This window comes from Natrix helvetica (assembly GCF_964273705.1).
Source record: "Natrix helvetica genome assembly, chromosome: Z".
Lineage (NCBI taxonomy): Eukaryota > Metazoa > Chordata > Lepidosauria > Squamata > Natricidae > Natrix > Natrix helvetica.
In genome coordinates this window covers 81,589,625-81,612,501 of record NC_138554.1, presented here as the reverse complement: position 1 = coordinate 81,612,501, position 22,877 = coordinate 81,589,625, and the positions used below count along the sequence as shown (strand labels likewise).

Below are 22,877 nucleotides of genomic sequence, written 5' to 3'. Positions count from 1 at the left end.
AGTTATAGTCAAATAAATGTTTAACAATGATAATAATTGTATACATATATATATCAGATTGATAATATGAGATTCTATATAACTTGTAAGTGAAGACTATGGTGAGGAAGCACAAAAGCTTTGTAACTATCGACACACTGTATGTAACTAAAAGATGGTTTTATGTTTTATGTTTGTCTGTATTTGTTTGTTTAAAAATAAAAACATATATTAAAAAATAGATAAATTTCTTATATTTATACATTTGTTGACTAAGACAAAGTGCATGATAAAAATGACCAAGCTTGAAATATGGATATTCTGTGTGAAAAATGTAGTTAAATATTGATAATTTTCAGCAAATGTTAGAGAAACTGTATGGTGCAGAACTATGAATCAGAAAATGTACCAAAGAAAATCATACTTTAGTCATTATTCACTCTTTAGTCATTCTTGACTTTATCTTATTGGTCAAGGAAAAAGGAGTGAACCATTTCTAATGGCAAAATATAGAGCAAGTAGAGGAAAGACTATACTGTGGGGGAGTACAATGGTTCCAAATAAAACATCTCACTCTATTTAACTCTATGGCTTCATATAAGCAAGAGAGTCAGTCCTTGTTATAATCTTAGCCTATGTGTTAGCCTGGCAGTTAGATATTACTCATACAGATAGTCCTTGGAATAAGACCACTTGTTCAGCAACCATTCAACATTACAATGTTGCTGAACTAGTACGTCTATGACAGGTCTTTGGAGTTCTGACCATAATAATAATAATAATAATAATAATAAAATAAATTTTTATTTGTTAGCCGCACCCTCTCCTAAAGGACTCGGGGCGGCGTACAATAAAAGCACATAAAATATACAAATGAACAGTACATATACAGATAAAAATAAACACATACACGTACGTACACATATACATGGAGGAGGTAACAAATATATAAAATAGAATTTAAAATTGACAATTTAAAACACCCTCAATTAAATTACAAGATTTAAAAAGCCCGTCAGGACTGATAAGGTAAAACTATGGTTGAGCCAGGCCAGCTAATTGGAAGAGGTGGGTCTTGAGCTTTGCACGGAAGGAGCGGAGGTCAGAGGTAGTCCTGATATCAGGGGGGAGGTCATTCCACAGGGCTGGGCCCGTCACAGAGAAGGCTCTGCTCCTAGGCGTCGCCCCCCGACACTGTTTGGTAGACGGCACCTGGAGAAGTCCCTCTCTGTGCGAGCGAATTGGTCGTAGGGATGTATGGGGCAGGATGCGATCCCGCAGGTAGCTAGGTCCTGTGCCATGGAGCGCTTTAAAGATCGTAATCAGAACCTTGAAACGCACCCGATAGACCACAGGAAGCCAGTGCAGCTCGCGCAGGAGAGGTGTCACATGGGAGTACCTTGTACTCCCCATAATCACCCGCGCGGCCGCATTCTGGACCAACTGCAGTCTCCGAGTGCATCTCAAGGGAAGCCCCATGTAGAGAGCATTGCAGTAGTCCAGGTGAGACGTCACCAGCGCATGAGTGACTGTGCGTAAGGCATCCCGGTTCAATAGGGGGCGCAATTGGCGCACCAGGCGAACCTGGTGGAACGCCCCCCTTGCCACGGCTGTCACATGGTCATCCATGGACAGCCGGGCATCCAGGAGGACGCCCAAATTGCGTGCCCGCTCCATCACTGTAGTTACGTGACTATGAGCCCGTACTTGATGCCTGGCTTGTGTGAGTACATCTCAGCAAGCCACAGTCATGGGATCACAATTTCCAATGTTCCTTGCTAGTCCCCATAAGCAATGACAGTGGGAAAGCCAGCAGACAGTGAGAATTCACTTCCCTTCCTGCCAATTTTTGTCACTACACTCTGTAGCACCTGCCCAAAGCACCCCCATCCATATTCCAGAGTCTGCCCAGAGCACACCTATGGCACCTGCACATTTGTGCAGTCCTGGAGTTATGATGGCAGCTAGGATTGTCATTGCTAAGTGATTGATTCACATAACATAGCACTACATTATTATATTGCTTAGTGATAGAAATTCTGGTTTCAATTGCTCTCGTAATCCTAGGATACTTGTGCTATATTCTGGAAATTGAAACCACAACAAAAATAACTCCCTTCTACGACTTTTCTATTTTCTTCCATCCAAAATTCTTCTACACCTCTGTTTAAGAAGACATATAGTACATGTTTTTAGGATTAGAAAAAAAGAAAATCTTTTAATTATAGGATAAGCTGTTATATGCACACTTCTTACCATTCCAGTAGCCAAAATTAGTGCCTCCTATGAACATATACCTGAAAAAAGAAGTAGAAAAGCAGTTGAGGATGCTGCACAACCACCTTTTTTTTTTCTTTTAAACATATATCAATGAACTTACAGGTTAACGTTAGCTCCATGTGCCAAGATTTCACTAAGAGTTTTTGCTATGGCTGGTGACGGTATAACATTATGGGGGTGGCCCCAATGATCTAACCAACCAGTATAGAATTCAGAATTGACCTGAAAAAGGAAAACCTTTTTTTAAAAAAAAAGTATATTAGAAATAAAGAACTAATGCATAACAATCTACAACAAAAAGCTTCTCAAAAGATCTATTCCCTACACATTTAACTACATAAATAAGGATGAATTCATGCCAAAGTCGAATGCAGTTCAGACATTTCTCATCACCTTATCCTCCATTGTATATCAGCACATGGTCATTCAAGGCGTGCTGCAGGAAGATACGAGTGATATGTTTACAACTAATACTAGGAAACCTCATCTAAGCAGCATTTATTTAATCTACATTTTAAAGGTCCATTGTCAAAGCTATGGCAATTTCATTTCATTTCATTTCATTTGATTTCTAGACCGGCCCCTCTCCCCGAAGGGACTCGGGGCGGTGTACAGGTACCAAATTAAAAACCTTACAAATAATCATAAATATAGTTAAAATCGAATTAAACTTTAAACCCCTGTACAAATTTATAAAAATTAAAAACTTAGCCTAAGACCAAAATTTAAAAATACAGGCTGAGGTGGGAGAGCTGGAATTAGGCCAAGCCGGCTAGATTAAATAGGTGGGTTTTGAGCTTCTTACGGAAGGAGCGGAGGTCCGTGGTTGTTCTAATATCAGGGGGAAGGTCATTCCAGAGGGTCGGGCCCATCACAGAGAAGGCCCTTCCCCTGGGCGTCGCCGGCTGGCACAGCCTAGTGGACGGCACCCAGAGAAGTCCCTCTCTGTGTGAGCGAATTGGCCAAAGGGATGTGTGGGGCAGGATACGATCCCGCAAATAACTAGGCCCTGTGCCATGGAGCGCTTTAAAGATGATAATCAACACCTTGAAACGCACCCGAAAAGCTACAGGTAGCCAGTGCAGCCCGCGCAGGAGGTGTTACGTGGGAGTATCTAGCGACTCCCGAGACTACCCGCGCGGCCGCATTCTGAACCAACTGCAGTCTTCGGGTGCATCTCAAGGGGAGCCCCATGTAGAGAGTGTTACAGTAGTCTAGCCGGGACGTCACAAACGCATGGGTGACTGTGCGAAGGGCATTCCGGTCCAATAGGGGATGCAATTGGCGCACCAGGCGAACCTGGTGAAACGCCCCCCTGGCCACGGCTGTCACATGGTCGTCCATTGACAGCCGGGCATCTAGGAGGACCCGATCCACGGGGGCCAGATGTTCGCCCCCAATGGCCAGTGATGGAATCAGCTGGTTGAACCGGGGTGCCAGTAGCCACAGCCACTCCGTCTTGGACGGGTTGAGCTTGAGTCTGTTACTTCCCATCCAGATCCGGACGGCTTCCAGATACCGGGACATCACTTTGACGGCATCGTTGGGGTGGTTCGGGGTAGAGATGTACAGCTGGGTATCATCCGCATACAGATGGTAATCTACCCCGAACCCACGAATGATCTCGCCCAGCGGCTTCATATATGCATTGAACAGGAGAGGCGGGAGGACTGACCCCTGTGGCACCCCACAAGTGAGCGGCCTCGAGGTCGACCTCTGCCCCCCTGCCAATACAAATTGCACTCGGCCAGAGAGGTAGGAGGAGAACCACCGCAGAACGGTGCCCCTCACCCCCAGCCCCTCCAGTTGATGCAATAGGATACCATGGTCGATGGTATCAAAAGCCGCCGAGAGGTCTAGTAGGACCAGGATGGAGGAGCAACCCCCATCTCTGACCCCCAGAAATCATCTACCAACGCGACCAATGTCGTCTCCATGCTGTGGCCGGGCCGGAAACCGGACTGGCGCGGGTCCAGATAATCAGTTTCCTCCAGGTGGTGTGGAAATTGTTGTGCCACCGCACTCTCTACAACCTTCGCCAGAAAGCAAAGGTTGGAGACGGGACGGTAGTTGGCTAACACAGCTGGGTCCAGGGAAGGCTTCTTGAGTAGGGGCCTCACCACCGCCTCTTTCAGGCAGGCCGGCAAGAACCCCTCACTCAAAGAAGCGTTGACTAACTCCTGGAGCCAGCCTCGTGTGACCTCCCAGGATGCCAGTACAAGCCAGGAGGGACACGGGTCCAGTAAACATGTGGTGGCTCGCAGTCGCCTACGCAGCCTGTCCATATCGTCGGAAGTAACAGAGTCAAACTCCTCCCAGAGTGGAGCCTCAAGACTCACCTCCGACGTCACGACGGCAATGAAACAGTTTATAATATTCCATTATGATACTGAAGAAATAACAAAGAAATTTCAATTACTTAAAATCTCAAAAAGCTTTAAATGCTGTTGTAAGGAGGCCTTTTCCACAATCAAGAGTTATGCCACATTCCATGTCTCCACAACACCATAAAGATTTTTGCAAGATAAGATGATGCAACTTCACCTCTAAAGGAAATGTGAAGACCTCATACAGCTTTTATAACTTTTTCTTTGGAGCTATAAAATGGGTGACGATTCTTTACACTTACCGTTGAACCATCCCCACAGCCACACAATCAAAATTCAGATGCTTGGCAACTGACTCATGTTTAGACAGTTGTAATGTCCCAAGACATTTTGCTATCTTGTGGCAAGCAAAGTAAATGGGAAAGACAGATTTGTTAACATCTGTGTTACTAACTTAGCAAATGCAATAATTCGATTAACAACTGTGGCAAGAAAAGTCATAAAATGAGGCAAACTCATTTAACAACTGCCTCACTTAGCAAACAAAATTTTGGGCTCAATTGTGGTCATTAATCAAGGATTTCCTGTACTTGAAAGACTATATAAATATGACTTTGTAGGTCAAGGAGGCAAAAATTGTGGCTAAACCAAAGTATCAAAAACACAAAGCAGTACCCAGATACTAAATGTTCTAATAAAACAAGGTTAAAAAAGTTAAATGAATGAGAAAAGAAAAGAGAAATAGTTAAATAGCAGTTTCTTCATAGACAATAAAATCATAAGATGAAACATTTGCATCCACCATTCCATCGTAATTCTTTAAATAGGACAATGTCCTATTTAAGGTCCTATGCCTTGATGGTGGGATGCTTATTGAAATAATGTGAAAATTAAACAGCTTCTAATAAAATACATAATGTTACTTAACTTAGAAGACAAAATAAAGGATTGGGAGGAACCCGACATTTCCATCTCAGAGGAAAGTATGATACAGAGTGAGAAGTAAAACCTACATTGTTTTTAAAAAGAAAGATGTACCCTGCTCTTAACATGAAACTTTATTATATTTATAAAAAATAAGAATGGGGATTTGCAATGGAAATGGAAATATTTCCATATCAATATTCTTATCACAATAGAGAAAGCTCAAAGTTGAGTTTATGCCCATGTCTGCTTGTACTTTTTCCATCAGCATTGTTCCAGGATTCTCTTCATTCCCTTTACTTTCCAGAACTCTTTAGAGAACCAAAGAGCCATCTGGAATCAGTAGCAGTCTCCACTCAGGACAATCCTGTCTGACATTCTGGCCATTTCTCTTTTCCAGAGGTAAACAAACTATTCCACAGAATTGTCTTCCTCCTAGATTGTTAGGAAATTCCCCAAAACACACCTGAAACCTTGTGAAAATAAAAAGACCCCTGGGCTGGCCATCTAAATTTATCCTTCCTGTAAAGTGTTGTTTACAACAGATAGTTCTCATTTAGTGACTGCCTCAGATAACAATCATTAGCAATTACAATGGTATGAAAAATTAACTTTGGGCCAAAGCCCACATTTATAACCCACAGGGTCTAGGACTGGGTTTCTGTCTGTCTCTCTCTGTGTGTGTGTGTGTGTGTGTGTGTGTGTGTGTGTGTGTGTGTGTATCTCTTTCTCTCTCTGTCTGTCTCTTTCTGTCTGTCTGTCTCTCTCTGTTAACCAAGTTGCTCGTCCCAATTATAATTCCTAAATGCAGACTACACATATAAAGGGAAAATGCATGCATCTTTGTAAGTGGCAACAATTTAAAGATTCGTTTAAATATGCTACATACTTTCTTTTTCTTACCCATGTATTCTCATCTTCTACACTATCATATGCCTGATGCTTGATATATCTTATGTGCAACATATCCAACTCTTGTGACTACAAGGAATTAACATAATACTCCTAAATTAAAGGACACACCATCTTTGTAAAAAAAAATCACTAAAAAATAAAAATTACCAATTCAAATTGGGCTGTTCAATATTAATTCATTTTTACTATCTTTGACAATTTGTATTTATATCAGCAGTAAAGTATGAATGTATGAAGAAAAATAATACCAAGGGGCCTTGAGGCTCAGTTCGTCTCTGAGTTAAAAAGGCTGCAGTGACATTGGTATCTGCAAATCAATAAAACAAAGAGTCAAATCTGATTTATTAACTGCAGACCATTCTTATGTTACACAGAGAAATTACCCTTAACAAAAGGTACAATGATACTCTAATTTATTACATACATGTATGTTATTTGTGAATTCAGAAGCATTACAAAGTATTGCAGAGAATAAAAAATGATCAATTAAATAAAAATGTGTATGAGCCTTTGAGTCAGCATTGATTTCCAACAGCTGCCTGAACAAGTTTTCTTACCAAGATTTTGGAAGTGGTTTGTCACTGCCTATGTCTTAGGGCTGAAAAAGAATACATGGGTCAAGTTATCCTGCTATATTTGTGCTTAAGGCAAGCTAGAATCAATGGTCTCCCAGTGTCTAGCCCGGTTCAAATTGCCTCAGTAGTATGGAACCTTCTGGGGAAAAAATGACCCTTCTGGGGAAAAAATGACCCTATCAAGATATTACTAAAGTAAGAAGGAAAAAATGTAAGCTATGTTCACTTAATTCTGCATGCTAAACCAGCAAAATACATTCCCCAATATATTTTTGTTTTGCCACTTCCTTTCACAGACAAGATTTATTAGTTCAAAATGGTTTGTGGATATTAGGAGGACAGGGAAAGTAAACGATTTTTAAAATATTACTTTTTGCTTTTCACTGTATCTTAACAATAATATTCCTTTAAGAATATCTTTGAATTCAGAAATATTTGCTGAGTGGAAATTTAAAATAAAATGCAGAAAAGTGTAATCATAAAGAAAATGTGTGGTACTTTGCATTAAGGGATGAATCCTTTGTGCCAAGTAATCCAATAGAAACTAGTTCAAGTAATAAGTAAAAATAAACTAAAATATAATTTATGTTAAAACTGATATATAACATTATTCTACATTTAATTAAGCTTTTAAATAAAACCTTCATATTCAGTTGCTTTTCCCACCACTTCAAATTTTTCATTTTAGAAATACATACATGTATGTATGCACTGCGTCAGCGTTCCAAATATAATGCAGAATTAAATCAGAGTCCAAGGCAGAGCTATCATTAAAGTTCCAGTTTAATAAGACAGACATGTTGGCAACAAACTGTGGAAACCCAAATCTGAAAACTTCCTGGGATTCCACCCAGTTGAAAGTTCATGATCTTATCCCCACACCCATAAATCCATCACAAGGTCCAATCTTCTTCGGCCACGCTGGCATCTCTACCTAGCTGGTTCCGGTCAGGTGCAGAGGTGCGGAGACAAAAGATGACCTGGGGCTTCTAGAAAAGAATGACAACAACACATTCCACAATTCTATTCCTTTCTATTCCCCCTCCCAATTACTACACTAATGAAACAGCATAATGAAATAATAGAGTGTGTAGCAGGCCAAAGATCCTAAAAAGGAATATAACTGCAGGCCTGACAGGCAGCCTCTCCTCAGAAGAAAAACGTTTCCTGAAAAGAGAATAACATAAAAGTTAACATAACAAAATTAACCATCTCTTCCACCCTCCAGGGGGACCCTTTGGCTTATCGGGAAACGTCTCATAGAATTGTTTTATTAACTTCTCCACTTTTACATTCCAGCTCTTCACCTAAGTAGCTTCAGACAAAGGGAAACCCTTCCAATGCACTAAATACTGTAAGCGACCCTTATTCAGCCTGGAGTCTACGATTTTTTCCACCTCAGATTGTGTTTCCCCTTCTATCACTAAAGGAGGAGAGAAAGCTTGGGTGGATGTTCTTTTTTTAAATTGTTTTAATTAGACAAATAACACACACACAAAACACTCTTCAATACAACTGCCAGCTAGCATGTCAATTGGTTACATTTGAGTTCCGTGCATTACTACAATCATTCTTTATACTTCATTCACATTAAATTGTGCATTTTAAATCAAAAACGATACCCACATTCTCCTTTAGCTACATTTGTTTTGAGAGTACTTTTATCAAGAGACATTCGTATTTATATTATTCAATGGATAAACATTTTAACACCGACAACCATCTATGAGAGCTACCACATTCTGTTTATCGCCTAGGATTCCTATTTCTTTCCTCCATCCACCTATACCATTTATCCCATATCTGATAGAATTCTGATTCTTCTTTTCCCTGGATTTCTTTAGTTAATTTGTCCATTTCGGCACAGTCCATCACCTTTCTTATTATTTCCTCTTCGCTTGGGGTTAGCTTGTTTTTCCATTTCTGGGCATAGGCAATCCTTGCCGCCGTTATTATATGCAATATTAAGTACTGGATTTCTTTTTTGTATTTTGTAGGCAGCAATCCTAATAAGAAAATTTCCGGTTTCCAATCTATTTTAAATCCCGTTATTGCCTCCAGCCACTTTTGGATCTTTTTCCAAAACTTTTTAGCCTCCTCACAGGTCCACCATAGATGATAGTATGTTCCATGTATTGATTCGCATTTCCAACATTTTGGGGATGTATTTGCCGATATTTTGGCTAACCTTGTTGGTGCTAGGTGCCATCTGTAAAACATTTTATACTGGTTTTCCTTATATGCGACCGAGAGTGTCATTTTTAAGTTTGTTCCCCAAAATTTTTCCCATTTGTCTAATTCAATGTTGTGTCCAAAGTTCTGTGCCCATTTTATCATTTGTTCTTTCACAATTTCCTCTTCCATTTCGTATTTCAGGAGAAATTTGTAAATTCTCCCTATCAATTTTCTATCTGGGCTTTGGATGATTTTATCCAATTCGTGTGATTCTGTTTCCATGTCATATAATTTGGTATCATTATTGTATTTAGTTTTGATTTGAAAGTAGGTTAACCAGTCCACTTTCATGTTCCGTTCTGCCAATTCTTCAACTGTTTTTAAGTTTCCCTGTCTATCAATTAAGTCTCTATATCTTAGTATTTTGTTCCAATCTATAAAATTTGGATGAGTCGTCCTTTCTGTTGGTGATAGCCAATTCGGGATTTTCACATAATGGATTTTTTTTATTCTGAGCCATTTTTGCAATAACGCTCTTCTAATTAAATGTTTTTGAAAGTATTTGTGTGTTTTATTTTTATCATCCCATAGGAAAGTGTGCCAGCCTGCTTGCAAATCATGGCCTTCCAGGGTCAAAATTCTTTTATTCTTTAGCTCTATCCAATCCTTCACCCATGTTATTGATACTGCCAATGCGTATAAATCCCAATTTGGTAGTGCTAGACCTCCTCTCTCTTTGCTGTCCTGCAATGACTTTAGTTTGATCCTTGCTTTTCGTCCCTGCCAAATAAACCTAGTGGTTATGTTCTTTAATTCTTGAAAGAATTTTTTACCTGGGTTAATAAGATTCTTGGTAATATATTCATTTTGATTGTCGCTATGTGTCCCATGAGCGATAGTTGAATATTTTTCCAATTTTCTAAGTCTTTCTTTATTTGTATCACTAATTTGTTATAGTTATCATCTTTAATTGTGGAACATTTTGCCGACACCCAGATCCCCAGGTATTTTACTTTCTTAGCTATTTGCATATTGGTTATTATTTCCAGTTCCTCTTTTTGCTTTTTGGTCATGTTTTTGGTTATCATTTTTGTTTTGTTTTTATTGATCTTTAATCCTGCCACTTCGCCGTATTCTTCTAATTTTTGAATTAATTTTCGACTAGAATCTAAAGGGTCCTCTAATACAAATACTAAGTCATCGGCATAGGCTTGTGCCTTGTATTCTTCATTTTTGAGTCTTAGACCTTTTATTCCCTGATCTTTCCGGATTTCATTTAGTAAGATTTCCAAAGTCAGTATGAACAGCAAAGGAGAGAGGGGGCATCCCTGTCTGACTCCCATTTTATTTCGATCTTCTCTGTTAGTTCTCCATTCATCAGAACTTTGGCTGTCTGGTTATTATAAAATCCTTCTATCATTTTTATAAATTTTTCACCGAATTTCATCTCATCCAATACTGTTATCATAAATTTCCAAACTACATTGTCAAATGCTTTTTGTGCATCAAGGAAAACCAGTACCATTTGTTTTTCTGGGTGCACCTCATAATACTCTATTATGTCTAGGATGATTCTCGTATTATTTCTGATGTGTCTGTGAGGTAGGAATCCATTTTGGTCTGGGTATATTCGTTCATTTAAAACTTGTTTGATTCTTCCTGCCATGATTGCTGCAAATATTTTATAGTCAGAATTTAATAATGAAATTGGTCTGTAATTTTGAATTTCTTGTTGGCTGGGTTCTTCTTTTGGGATTAACGAGATTATTGCTTCTGTCCATGTTTCCGGTATCTTGGCTTTTCCTAAGATTTCATTAAACATGTCTACCCCTAATTCTTCCAGTATTATTTTATTATTTTTGTATAGCTCCACCGGTATTCCATCTGGTCCTGGTGTTTTATTACTTTTCTGGTTTTTCAGAGCTGATTCCACTTCGGCTAATGTTATTGGCCTGTTTATCAGCTCCCTTTGCTCTTTTGAGATTGGGTTTATCTTTGCTTTGTTTAAGTAATGCCTTATTTTATTTTCCTCCATACTGTCTTGTGCGTATAATTTTGTGAAGTATTTATGTATAATTTTCTTCTTTTCTTCTGCTTTGTATTGAATCGTTCCCTTCTCGTCTTTCAATTGGTATATCATCCTTTTTTCTCTTTCATTCTTCAGTCAGTATGCCAGCCATCGTCCCGGTTTATTGGCTTGTTCAAAATAGTTTTGTCTGGCTGCTTTAATTTTCTGCGCCAATTCCTTTTGATTCATTAGGTTGAGCTTATGTTTGATTATCTCTCTTTTTTCTTTTTTCTTTTTATTCTTTGGGTCTTTCTGGAGTTCATCTTCGGCTTCCATGAGATCCCTTTGCATACTTTCTTGTTGCTTTTTTTTGATTTCTAGCTTTCCTTGCCATATAGGCAATCGTAAGGCCTCTTATGTATGCTTTCATCGTGTCCCAGATATTTTGAATTGAGGTATCTTCTCTTTTATTTATTCTAAAAAATTGTTTTAGTTCTTTCTCCAGCATTTGGGAGTATTCTATTTCATTTATGATGCTTGAACTCATCATCCATCTTTTTCTTCTTCTTTGACCTTTCCATCTTTATTTTATTGGATTATGATCAGCCCACTCATTTGGTTCTATTTCAATTTCATCTACTTGATTGCATAGTCCGGATGAGATCCAAGCCATGTCAATTCTTGATAGTGACTGATGGGGGTTCGAGTAAAAGGTATATTGCTTTCTTGTTTGGTGCCTTTCTCTCCAAATGTCGTGCAATTTGTGTTCGGCTGCCATCTCAAAGAAGGCTTTGGGCAGCATATTTTTTTTTCTTTTTTCTTTTTGCTTTCATAGTCCATTTTCTTGTCCGCTATTGCATTATAGTCCCCAATTAAGCAAATATTTTTGTATTCTAATTTGTTTATTTTGTTGTGTAGTGTCCTGTAAAATTCCTCGTTTCTGATTTGGTGCATATATGACTATTAATAGTATCGGTTTTTCTGTTGTCTCTAATTCAATCATTAGTATCCTACCTTCTTCATCAGCGTAGACTTCCTTGGAATTTATTTTTTCCTTTATGTAGATTGCTATCCCTCTTTTTTTTTTCTCTGCTAGTGTTGCGTATAATTTCCCTAGTTTTTATTTTCCAATAAGTTCTTATGGTCCCTTTTAATATGCACTTCCTGTATGCAGATTATATCTACCTTTAGTTTCTTCAGTTTGTTAAACATCTGCACTCTTTTTTTTTGGTGCGTTCAATCCGTTCAAGTTTAATGAGATAACTGTTATTTCCTGGTCCATCCTTAGATGGGGTTTTTCTTGTTACTTCTAGTTTGTATCTGACTCTTCCCTCTCGCACCTTCCTTTTCTGCTCTCTCTCTTTCTTGCCTCTGTTCTTCTTTCCTGTTTCTTTCTTTATCTCCTGATGTTTCTTCCTCTTGGCCTTGCCTTCCCCTTTCTAGCTCCTCTTTACTTCCTTGTTTTTCTTCCCCTGTACAGTATTTTTCATAAAATTCCTGCGCTTCCTCTATATTCTCTATCTTATATCTTTTCCCTTGCCATGTCACCAGTACCCCTTCTGGTATCAGCCACCTGTACATTATTCTGTTTTTATTTAACTGATTTGTTAGGAATTGGTATTGTCTACGACGTTCCCGAATTCTCCGTGGAATCTGATTAAGCGTGATCAACTCCTTTCCCTGGTATGTAAACGTCCCTTCTCTAGTTTTTTTGTATATCTCATCTCTGGTTGTTTTTTTGGCAAACCTTACATGTACTTCTCTTGGGAGCCTGTGTCTTCTGGCATAATTAGTATGGACTCGATAGGCTTCATCAATATCTCCTCTCAACTCGTGTTCTGTTCTCTGTAGCATTTCGGCAAAAATCTCAGTCATCTTTACTTTCAAAAATTCCTCCTTCTCTTCCGATGTTTTGGAATCTTAAATAGAATGCAGCTCTTTCATTTTCAAGTCGCATTATTGATAACTCCAATTCTTTATTCAATTGTCTATATTCTAGCTCCATTTTTTCCACCTTCTGGTCTGTTTGTTCTATTTTTGTTTCAATGTTCTGGATTTTCTGCTCATTGATTGCTAAGGCGGTCTGTATCTTTTCGATTTTATCATCCACGGTTTTAATATCTCCTTTTAGTTCTCCTATTTCATTTTTCACTTCTTCATGATTTCTCCTTGTCTCTTCATGATTTGCAGCTGTCACTCCTTGGTTATTAATAAGCGTCTCTTGTATCGTTTGGAGTATTAATTGCATACTTTGCAAAGTTGGCGCTGGCCCTGTTGATTCTGCCATCTTTCCACCTTTCTCCAGACCTAGTGCATTCTCAATCGATCTTTGGTTTGAGGAGGGAGGTGTTGCCATAGTCGTATTAGCTGTGGTTTTTTTTAATTAGCTTTCCTGAGGTTGCCATTTTTATCCCCCTAATTATCCTTGTCCACACTTGCATATAAGTTCCACTTAGCTTCTACTTTATCCACCTTATCAATGATATCAGACTTGTCAATTTTAACACTAAATTTTCTATCTCAATGTTTAATAATAATCTTCCTTAAAATCCCGTTTCAATATCTACACATTCCTACACATTCCTATGTATTATTCCATTCTATTTAAATCCTCAATTATCATATATCAACGTTAAATTCACACAGTTTTTTTTATACAGAATAATATCTCTCCAGTGTAACAGTTATAAGGGTAATAGGTAGTAAAAGGTTACTGATTTTTCCAGACCGCAGGTTCCTGTTTTGATCCACTAGATGTCACCCTCTATTCAGTATCCGTGTTAGTATCAGTTAGTTAATATCACCCATCCAGCCGTCAGGGTAAGTAAAGATGGGGCCCTCTGATCCAGAAGAACAATAAAGAAAAAGTCAGCAAATCCACAACCAGCTGAGCAGTTCTTTTGTACTTTCCAAGTCTTTTCAAAAATTCCCAGTCCTATTTATCCATGCCGGGATTTCGTTTCCTCCTCTGGGCTGTTTAGTTCAAGTTATTTACGCTGGCAATTCACAGATCGTAAATCAGCTCTCACAACTTTTCGGCAAAAGTTTGATAAAAACCCCCTTCTCAGAGCTTCCTTCTTCCAGCTCACCTTTCTGCCCGGCGTGATTTGTTGTTTTTCTCTTCTTTAGGTTGTAGTAACGGCTACCTCTGTCCCAGCTGTTCCAAATACTTGCTTCCTTCTTATGCGGGCGCCATTGCTTCGTCCTGACAAAGTGGCAGGGGTGCTTCTTCGTCTGTTTAGTGGGTTTCTCCTGCCGCTGGGAGGATTTGCCTTATCGTCCCAGCGTCTTCAGAGTTTCCCCCTTAATCTGTTGGTCCCTACAGGATCGACAGCACTCAAATATGAGCCCAAGCGAAGAAGTTGGAGCTAAAGATCAGGAGAGCTCCCGTTTCTCAGCTCCAGACACGCTGACGTCACCACAGGAACGAATGTTCTTATGTTAGACCCAATTACTTGTTTCAACAAGCTACAATGAAATTTTGGGTCAATTTTCCCTAGACTTCTGGGTAGACTGAGTTGAACTGTAACTGGGTTAACTATCTTCACTATTGGGAATGGGCTTAGAAATTTTGGACCAAATTCCTTGCTAGGCATTCTTAATCTCATGTATTTGGTAGATACAAAAACTTTGTCCCCCACACAAAAGAGGTTTTGGAGCAAGCGGTGTTTATTAGCTTGCTTCTTGTAGGCTTCTGCCACATCTGCTAGAGCCTTCTTTGTTTTCCCATCCTTTCTTTAGCATGTCCATCCATTCATTCAAAGACATGGAGGAGGGAACAAATTCCATGCCAATGGTAATCTGGAAAGAAGTTAATTCAGTGCTGCTGTGAACCGCATTGTTGTACGCCACTTCGGCGAAGGGTAGCAAGTCCGACTAGTTGTCTTGCTGATAGCCCACATAACACTGGATGTATTGTTCCACCACCACATTGACTCTCCCTGCTGCGCAGTTCATGCTGGGATGAACCTCTGAGCTCAGTTCTTGGGTGGACTCAATGGATCTCAGGACCTCTCTCCAGAACTTGGCTGTGAAGTGGACTCCATGGTCTGAAATGATCGTCTTGGGCAATCCATGCAGACGATAAATGTGTTTCACAAACATTTTCACTAATTTCTTTGCAGACGGCAAACCTGAGCAAGCGATGAAGTACGCCCGCTTGGAAACCAAATCAATAACTGTTCAGATTACTCTGTTCCCACTGCTGTCTGGGAGTTCCATGATGAAGTCCATTGCGACCTCTTCCCATGGTTGGTTAGGGCTGGCCACTCGTAGTAGTCCAGGGGACTTCTCTGGCAGTGGTTTTATCGTTGCGCAAGTAGCACAGCTTTTTATGTAATCTTCTACCTCTGAGTCCATCTTTGGCCACCAAAATTGATGCCTGATGAGGTGGAGCGTTTTTAGGGATCCAAAGTGGCCCCCTAGTTCCGCCTTGTGGCTTTCCTGTAGAACATCCAGCCTCAACCCCGCGGGGACATACAGTTTGGACCCCTTCCAGGCTAATCCATTTCCCATCGTTAGGATTTCCTGGTTATTGTTGAGCCACTGGACTGTTGGGAGCGCCAATTTCATAGCTGTCATCAGCTTATCCTGGCTTCGGTTACTGTCGTACTGTGGTTTTCTTGACAAAACATCCCCCAACAAATTTTTGGGTACTTGTTGGACCCCTGGGGTTTTGGTCTCTGCTGCAGGTGCTACAGGTTCTGGGCTCTTGGGTTCAATCATCCCTGACTGGCCCTTTTCCTCCACCAGTGGTAACGGCCCAAATGCAATCATCAATTTCCTACCACCGTCTTTCCACTTTATCGTAGACTTCCATTTGTCAAGCCATATAAGCCTGACAAGATTATTGATTCTGGCATCTCTGGAGCCACAATGAATCTGAGAAGTTCATAGTGGCGGCCCACTCATAATTTCACCAGTTCAGTTATTAGCATGGCTGGGGCCTCTCCAATTAGCGTTCCATCTACCTGCTCAAGCTGAATGGGACAGGCTAGAGGTCTTGTGTGTATGCCTAGTTGCTTGACAATCGACATGCTGATTAAGCATCGAGTGCAACCAGTGTCCACAACTGCTTCAACTTCCCCTTCCACCCCCGTTTCAGGTACTTGGAGGTTAACTTGGAAGGCGAAGGGGCGGATGGGTGCACTCACCATTGGGTCATCTTCGGTATTTTCCTCCTCTGAGGCCTCTCCATTGATAGGATTCTTTGTCACCTTAGGTTGGGGATCCTCTTCCAGAGGTTGTTTGCCCTTTTCCTCCTCCGAGGCCTCCCTCTTGGTAGGACTTTTCGTCACCTTAGGTTGGGGATCCTCTTCCAGAGGTTATTTGCCCTTTTCCTCCTCCGAGGCATCCCTCTTGGTAGGACTTTTCATCACCTTAGGTTGGGTATCCTCTTCCAGAGGTTGTTGGCCTTTTTCCTCCTCCGAGGCCTCCCCCTGGGTAGAACCTTTTGTCACCTTAAGTTGGGGATCCTCTTCCAGAGGTTGTTGGCCCTTTTCCTCCTCCGAGGCTTCCCTCTTGGTAGGACTTTTTGTCATCTTATGTTGGGGCTCCTCTTCCAGAGATTGTTGGCCCAGATGACTCTTTTCTGCTGGCATCTGGGGTCTTCTCTTTACCGCTGTGGCAGTTGGTGTGCATGTTTGTGGCATTGGGGCTGGAGCGAAGCACTCTGAGGCTCTGTGGCGAAGTTGACAGCAATGGTGGCATTTTCTTGGACCCCACGAGGAAAGGAACCTAGTTACATCTCTAAACTTAGGAACCGCCTTATCACATTGTTCTGCTATCCATCCTGTAGCTTCCCCCTTGGTAATCCCTTCTTCCATTGTTGAGAACCCTTCTCTGTAGGAAGGTGGGGTAAGAACTTGTTGGGGCATTGCAGGTGCTCATTGTTCTGCTATCCATCCTGCAGCCTTCACCTCATTCATCCCTTCTTCCATTGTTGAGAACTCTTCTCTGTAGGAAAATGGGGTAAAAACCTGTTGGGGCATTGCAGGGGAGACTGGAACCGGTGGGGAGGTCAATCCCTCGGTTGGCCACTGCCCAGTTATCTGCCATGGTTCCATCTGTTGGGGGAGGGCAGGTGCCCACTAGCATTCCTTCCATCCATGACCTGGGGTTAAGACCCATCCCGGGGGTTCCTGATTCACAGGTTGCAGTCCAACCAACAATGGCTGGCAGGGGGGGTTGTGTGCCAAGGCCCCCTTTGCTGGCTTGGAGGATTTTCTCATGCTGATGGCCAAGGAATGGCCCACTAGCATCTTTTCCATCCATACTCTGGGAAGAAAGCCCAATTTGGTGGTGCTTCATTCACAAGCTGCAGCCCAATTTCCGGTGGCTGGCAAGTGAAAGATGCTGGCCAAATCCCTTCTTGCTGGCTGGGTTGAATTTCCCATTTTGATAGGGAGTCTGTCTTCAACTCAGTTGCTGGGTAATGGGTCATTTCATTTATCACTGTTTGGAAGGAGTCAAAATCTCCCCTCCAGTTTTTTTCCCCAAGCCTTGCTTCCAAGCTGGGGGGAAGGAGGGGGAGCATGCACTCACGTTTAGTTGCTCAAGTTGATGTGGGACTTTCATTCTCCATCCGTGCAGTGAATTAGTTTCCTCCTCCAGTCACATCTTCCCAGACGCTATTTATCTGAAATTTCCCTCTCCCACAAATTCCTTTGCTGCTTGGGAGAAATGTAGAGAAGCGTCTCATCTCAGCTACTTATCTCAAAAAGCTTTTTCTTAATTGTTCACTGGTATTTTATACTGACCCGGTCAGTGTTGGGAAATCAGCACCTCTCACCAGCCCCCGTGGCGGTGTGCTGGTGATTTATTTTAAAGGCAGATTTGGGACAATGTCAGTGTTCCAAATATCATGCAGAATTAAATCAGAGTCCAAGGCAGAGCTATCCTTAAAGTTCCAATTTAATAAGACAGACATGTTGGCAACAAACTGTGGAATCCCAAATCTGAAAACTTCCTGTGATTCCACCCAGTTGAAAGTTCATGATCTTATCCCTACACCCTTAAATCCATCACATGGTCCAATCTTCTTCAGCCACGTTGGCATCTCTACCCAGCTGGTTCTGGTCAGGTGCAGAGGTGCGGAGACAAAAGATGACCTTGGGCTTCTAGAAAAGAATGACAACAACACATTCCACAATTCTACTCCTTTCTATTCCCCCTCCCAATTACTACACTAATGAAACAGCATAATGAAATAATAGAGAGTGTGGCAGGCCAAAGATCCTAAAAAGGAATATAACTGCAGGCCTGACACACTGCTTTAAAAAAAATAGTTCCTAATACTAACAGTAAAAAGGCTTTATGGATTACAGGTAGTTTTCGACTTATGATTACAATTGAGCCCAGAATTTATGTTGCTAGGTGAGAAATTTGTTGAGTGAGTTTTGCCCATTTTACGGCTTTTCTTTCTACATTTGTTAAGTGAATGATCACAGTTGTTAAATTAGTAGCATGGCTGTTGAGTGAGTTTGGCTTCTGACTGCTTGTCAGGAGGTTGCAAAAGATTACATGACCCCAGGACACTGCAACTGTTGTAAATAGGAATCAGTTGTCAAGCATCCAAATCTAAATCATATGACATGGGAATGCTGGAATGGTCATAAGTGTGAAAAAATAAATCGTGTCCTTTTTTTCAGTGTGATTATAACTTTGAACTGTTGTCAGTTGATAATTACCTGTAATTCATTCTTTTTCTCTTTGACAGACATTACTAATAGAAAAAATTGAAATGGAAAAGAAACAGCAAGAACTGCATTCTATTGCAACAGGACATTCAAAGTTGATGATATACTGAAAGATTAAGAAATACTGTCCAATGAGTTCTTTCCATTAAGCAGATAAATAATTAGTAGCCTATTTATTTAAATAATTTATATAGCTGTCCACCTTGCAAAGAGAAAGTCTCAGTGGATCACATTTAATTAAAACCAGAAACAAAACAAAGCAAAAAGCAACCCAATCTATAATTTAAGACTAATCACAGTTATTCTATTTCCAACCATTTCAAATGTCCTCATGAAACTCTCTGGCTAGAACTCTCCCTTCCTACTAAAATTGACTGTGGTAAAGATGTTGTAATGGTTCTCCTACTTTCTCTGGGGCAGTGGTGGGTTTCTACAGGTACGCACTGGTACGTAAGGACTGGTACCAGAAATTGGACGTACATTTGCGAACCAGTTAGAGCTGGAGGCCCTGTACTGGTATGGTCTCTCCCCTGGCTGCCCCCCCACTTGCCTTGCCCCACACCGCTTGCCCCACCCCCCACTGCCAGCAAAGGAACCTCAGTTTCTCTCGCTGCTGCGGCTCTCAAAGGAAAGAAGCAGGGATGATGGCCTGCGGTTGCTTCCCTTACCGCGTTACTGCTCCCTACAGGATTCCTCTCTGTCCTGACTCCTCTGATCTCCCAAAGTTCTTTCTCCAGCATGTGATAGCTTTCTACTGGATTCCTCTCTGTCCTGCCTCCTCCGATCTCCCAAGTTCTTTCCCCAGCGTGTGATAGCTTTCTACTGGATTCCTCTCTGTCCTGCCTTCTCCGATCTCCCCAATTTCAGCCCTTAATCCTCCAGTTGTCTATTTTGGGACTTTTTCCCCTCTCTTCCCCCCCCCCCTTTATCGGAGTCCCAAATTTTTTTGCCACCGTGGGCATGGCTTGGGTGTGTGTATCATGTGATTGAGTGTGAATGAGGAATGTCAAGTTGGCCATACCTGCCGGTCACATGACCACCAAGCCACACCCACAAAATAGGCCACACTCACAGAATAGGTTCTAAAAAAATTTGAAACCCACCACTGCTCCAGGGCCAGTTCCAGACTCTACCCTGGTCTGAAAATGAATGGAAAGGGTCCTGACAATCTTGCAGGATACTCTGAAATTGCAAAGCAACCTCCTTCTCAACAACCTTCCCTGAAAAAGGAAGATGGGACAAAAAATGTCCAGTATCACTAGATCCAAAGAATCCAAAGGGGACAACAGACCACCATTTCTTTAATGATCTTTCCCTGAAAAGTGTGGTTTTCCTTCCTTCCTTCCTTCCTTCCTTCCTTCCTTCCTTCCTTCCTTCCTTCCTCTTCTTTTTGCTTCTCTCTTCATTCTCCTTTCTTCTTCCCTCTTTTTATTTTTCCTTCCTTGCTCTCTTCCCATCTTTTCCTTTGTCTTTCCTCTTTCCCTTTCTCCTTTCCTGTCCTTTCTTGCATGCCCAAATTCAAAAGGGGAAACATTTCTCCTTTATTTTGTTTTTAGTTTGTTTTGATAGCCCTCTGCCAGCAAAAACGGAGCCTGGGAGGGCCACATTCGGCCCCTCTGTGCCCTGTTTTCAGCCTTGATGGCCTCCTGCAGCCCTCTCCCAGTGAAAGGGGAGCTTGGAGGCCCCACACACATCCCCGTGCTCTGTTTTAGATGGCATTGGTACCACTAGCCAGTCCTTTGCTGTTTTCAGGCTGACCCTATGGGCCAGATCTAAGCACCCTGTGGGCCAGATCCGGCCCGCAGGCCTTGAGTTTGGCACTCCTGCTCTAAAGACCTTTTTGCTAATGAAAGCTAAACAACTCAACACAATGTAGACCTCTATTATAAAAGTCCCCAAAATTAATTTCCAGATTCTTAGCTGGGAAACAACAACCTAACAATAACCAGTCAACATACTGATCAGCTGAGCAAAAACCTGAATCAGTTTAAGGCACCTTCCTCTGTTTACTAATACATTATCTAAAAATATTTTATTCTCAAGATAAAATGTAACTTCAATTGCCACTCACGTGGTCCAAAATCCACCGTCGAATAAAGGCCCTGAAGAGTTCCACAGCGCAAAAAAATCTTTGTTGCACCATCTGTTGTAAATAGGACTATTTCATTCCCAAGGTACTGGCGAAAAAGATTCTTCAGGTAACGGAGGTAATGAAAATCACATGCAAAATAACTTCCATATTCATTTTCAACCTAATTAAAGACACCCACATATAGACAAGTCCAGTAAGAAAATATGGAAACCACAAAACAATATGAAATTTCAAATGTAAAGAAAAAAAAATACAGGTAGTCCTCAACTTGCAACAGTTCACATAGTGACCATTCAAAATTGCAACAGTGCTTTAAAAAGTGACCTATGACCATTTTTCATACTTGTGACCATCGCAGCATCTCCATCATCATGTGATTTACATTTGGATACTTGACAACTAGTTCATATTTATTACGGTTGCAGTGTCCTAGGGTCATGTCATCCCCTATTGCAAGCTTCTGACAAGCAAAGTTAATAGAAAAGCCAGATTCAGTTAACAACTGTGTTACTAACTTAACAACTGCAGTGATTCACTTAACAAATGGGGCAAGTCATAAAATGGGGCAAAATTCACAACAAATCTCACAGCAACATAAACTTTGGGATCAATTGTGGTTGTAAGTTGAGGACTACCTGTATTCTGGTCAAAAAGAGTAACATTAAATATAGGACAAAAAGTACCAGATAGTACTAATTTGTAATTACACCAGAACCACATATAACCATATTTGCTGATTTTATAAGAATATTAAAAAGAGGCCGTTTCATCAGGCTTTATATACTGCTACCTGCAATTTGGCTATAGTGCTTGGACTATTACTGCCTATTAGATAGTAATAAGGAATCAGAGAATACTAAGTAACTGTGAAGTTTAAGCCAAATTTAGACAATCCTGTGACCTGTTGGGTTATCCTTTGAGATAAAAGTAGTGTAGTCTGATGTGATCAGAATGAACATTAAAGTTAGGGTTAGGGTTAATATGGCTGACCATATTATTTTATCCCAATACTGGACTCTCTAAAAGAATATTATAGATAGAAAAACACCTGTCATGGCAAACAAAGTTCAATGATAAGTCAATATTTACTTAATCTAAACAAATACATTTTCAGTATGCATTCCTGTAACATTAAAAATGTGGCTGTTTTATTTTATTTATTTATTTATTTATTTGATTCAATTTATCAGTCGCGCCCTCTCCGCGAAGGGACTCGGGGCAACGTACAATCAAATATAAAGGCATGTGGCATGGAGGAGGTAAATACATCAACAATTAACAATACAAAAAGTAAAAGCCACAAAGTTAAAATAAATAACAATAAAATTAATACAATTAAAACAATTAAAATACCCAAAAGATTTAAATATACAGTTTAAAATTGCCAGGGAGGTTAGAAGTTCTGATTAAGCCAGGCCGGCTAGTTGGAACAGGTGGGTCTTGAGTTTCGTGCGGAAGGAGCGGAGATCCGTCGTTATCCTGATATCTGGGGGGAGGTCATTCCAGAGGGCTGGGCCCATCACAGAGAAGGCCCTACTCCTGGGTGCCGCCCTCTGGCACTGCCTAGTGGACGGCACCCGGAGGAGTCCCTCTCTGTGAGAGCGGATTGGCCGCAGGGATGTTTTAATTACACCACCTGCATGAATATGTTTTTTTTTCTTATTTATGGGGGGAAATGGGAGAAAAGTCCTCAGTTAGGGAATGAGATTAGATCAATTCAAAAATAAACTCTTAAGTTCAGGGTCAAAGCTTCATGTAACTTGAAATTCAAAACTTCCCCACCCCCAGTTCTTTATTAACTATAACTGGAAAATATCAAATGGGAAATAAATGTCAGATTAAATTTATTTGTTTAGTTTTTAGCCTTCTGTGGGATTTTATTTTCTTAAAAGAGATGACACATGC

The 22,877-nt window shown here is 40.7% G+C and overlaps 1 protein-coding gene across 3 annotated transcripts in view; it reads right to left on the bottom strand.

Moving 5' to 3' along the window:
• Window positions 1-22,877, bottom strand: part of GLB1 (galactosidase beta 1) — a 187,334-nt gene that overhangs the window by 45,712 nt on the left and 118,745 nt on the right. For 2 of the 3 annotated variants that reach the window (XM_081969808.1, XM_081969810.1), the window contains exons 6-9: window positions 20,952-21,132; window positions 6,674-6,732; window positions 2,360-2,496; window positions 2,236-2,276 (exon numbers count right to left, since the gene is read on the bottom strand). In XM_081969808.1, the coding sequence (XP_081825934.1) occupies window positions 2,236-2,276; window positions 2,360-2,496; window positions 6,674-6,732; window positions 20,952-21,132 (418 nt within the window). The remainder of the gene's footprint in view (window positions 1-2,235; window positions 2,277-2,359; window positions 2,497-6,673; window positions 6,733-20,951; window positions 21,133-22,877) is intronic. The other variant, XM_081969809.1, reaches the window with a different exon arrangement.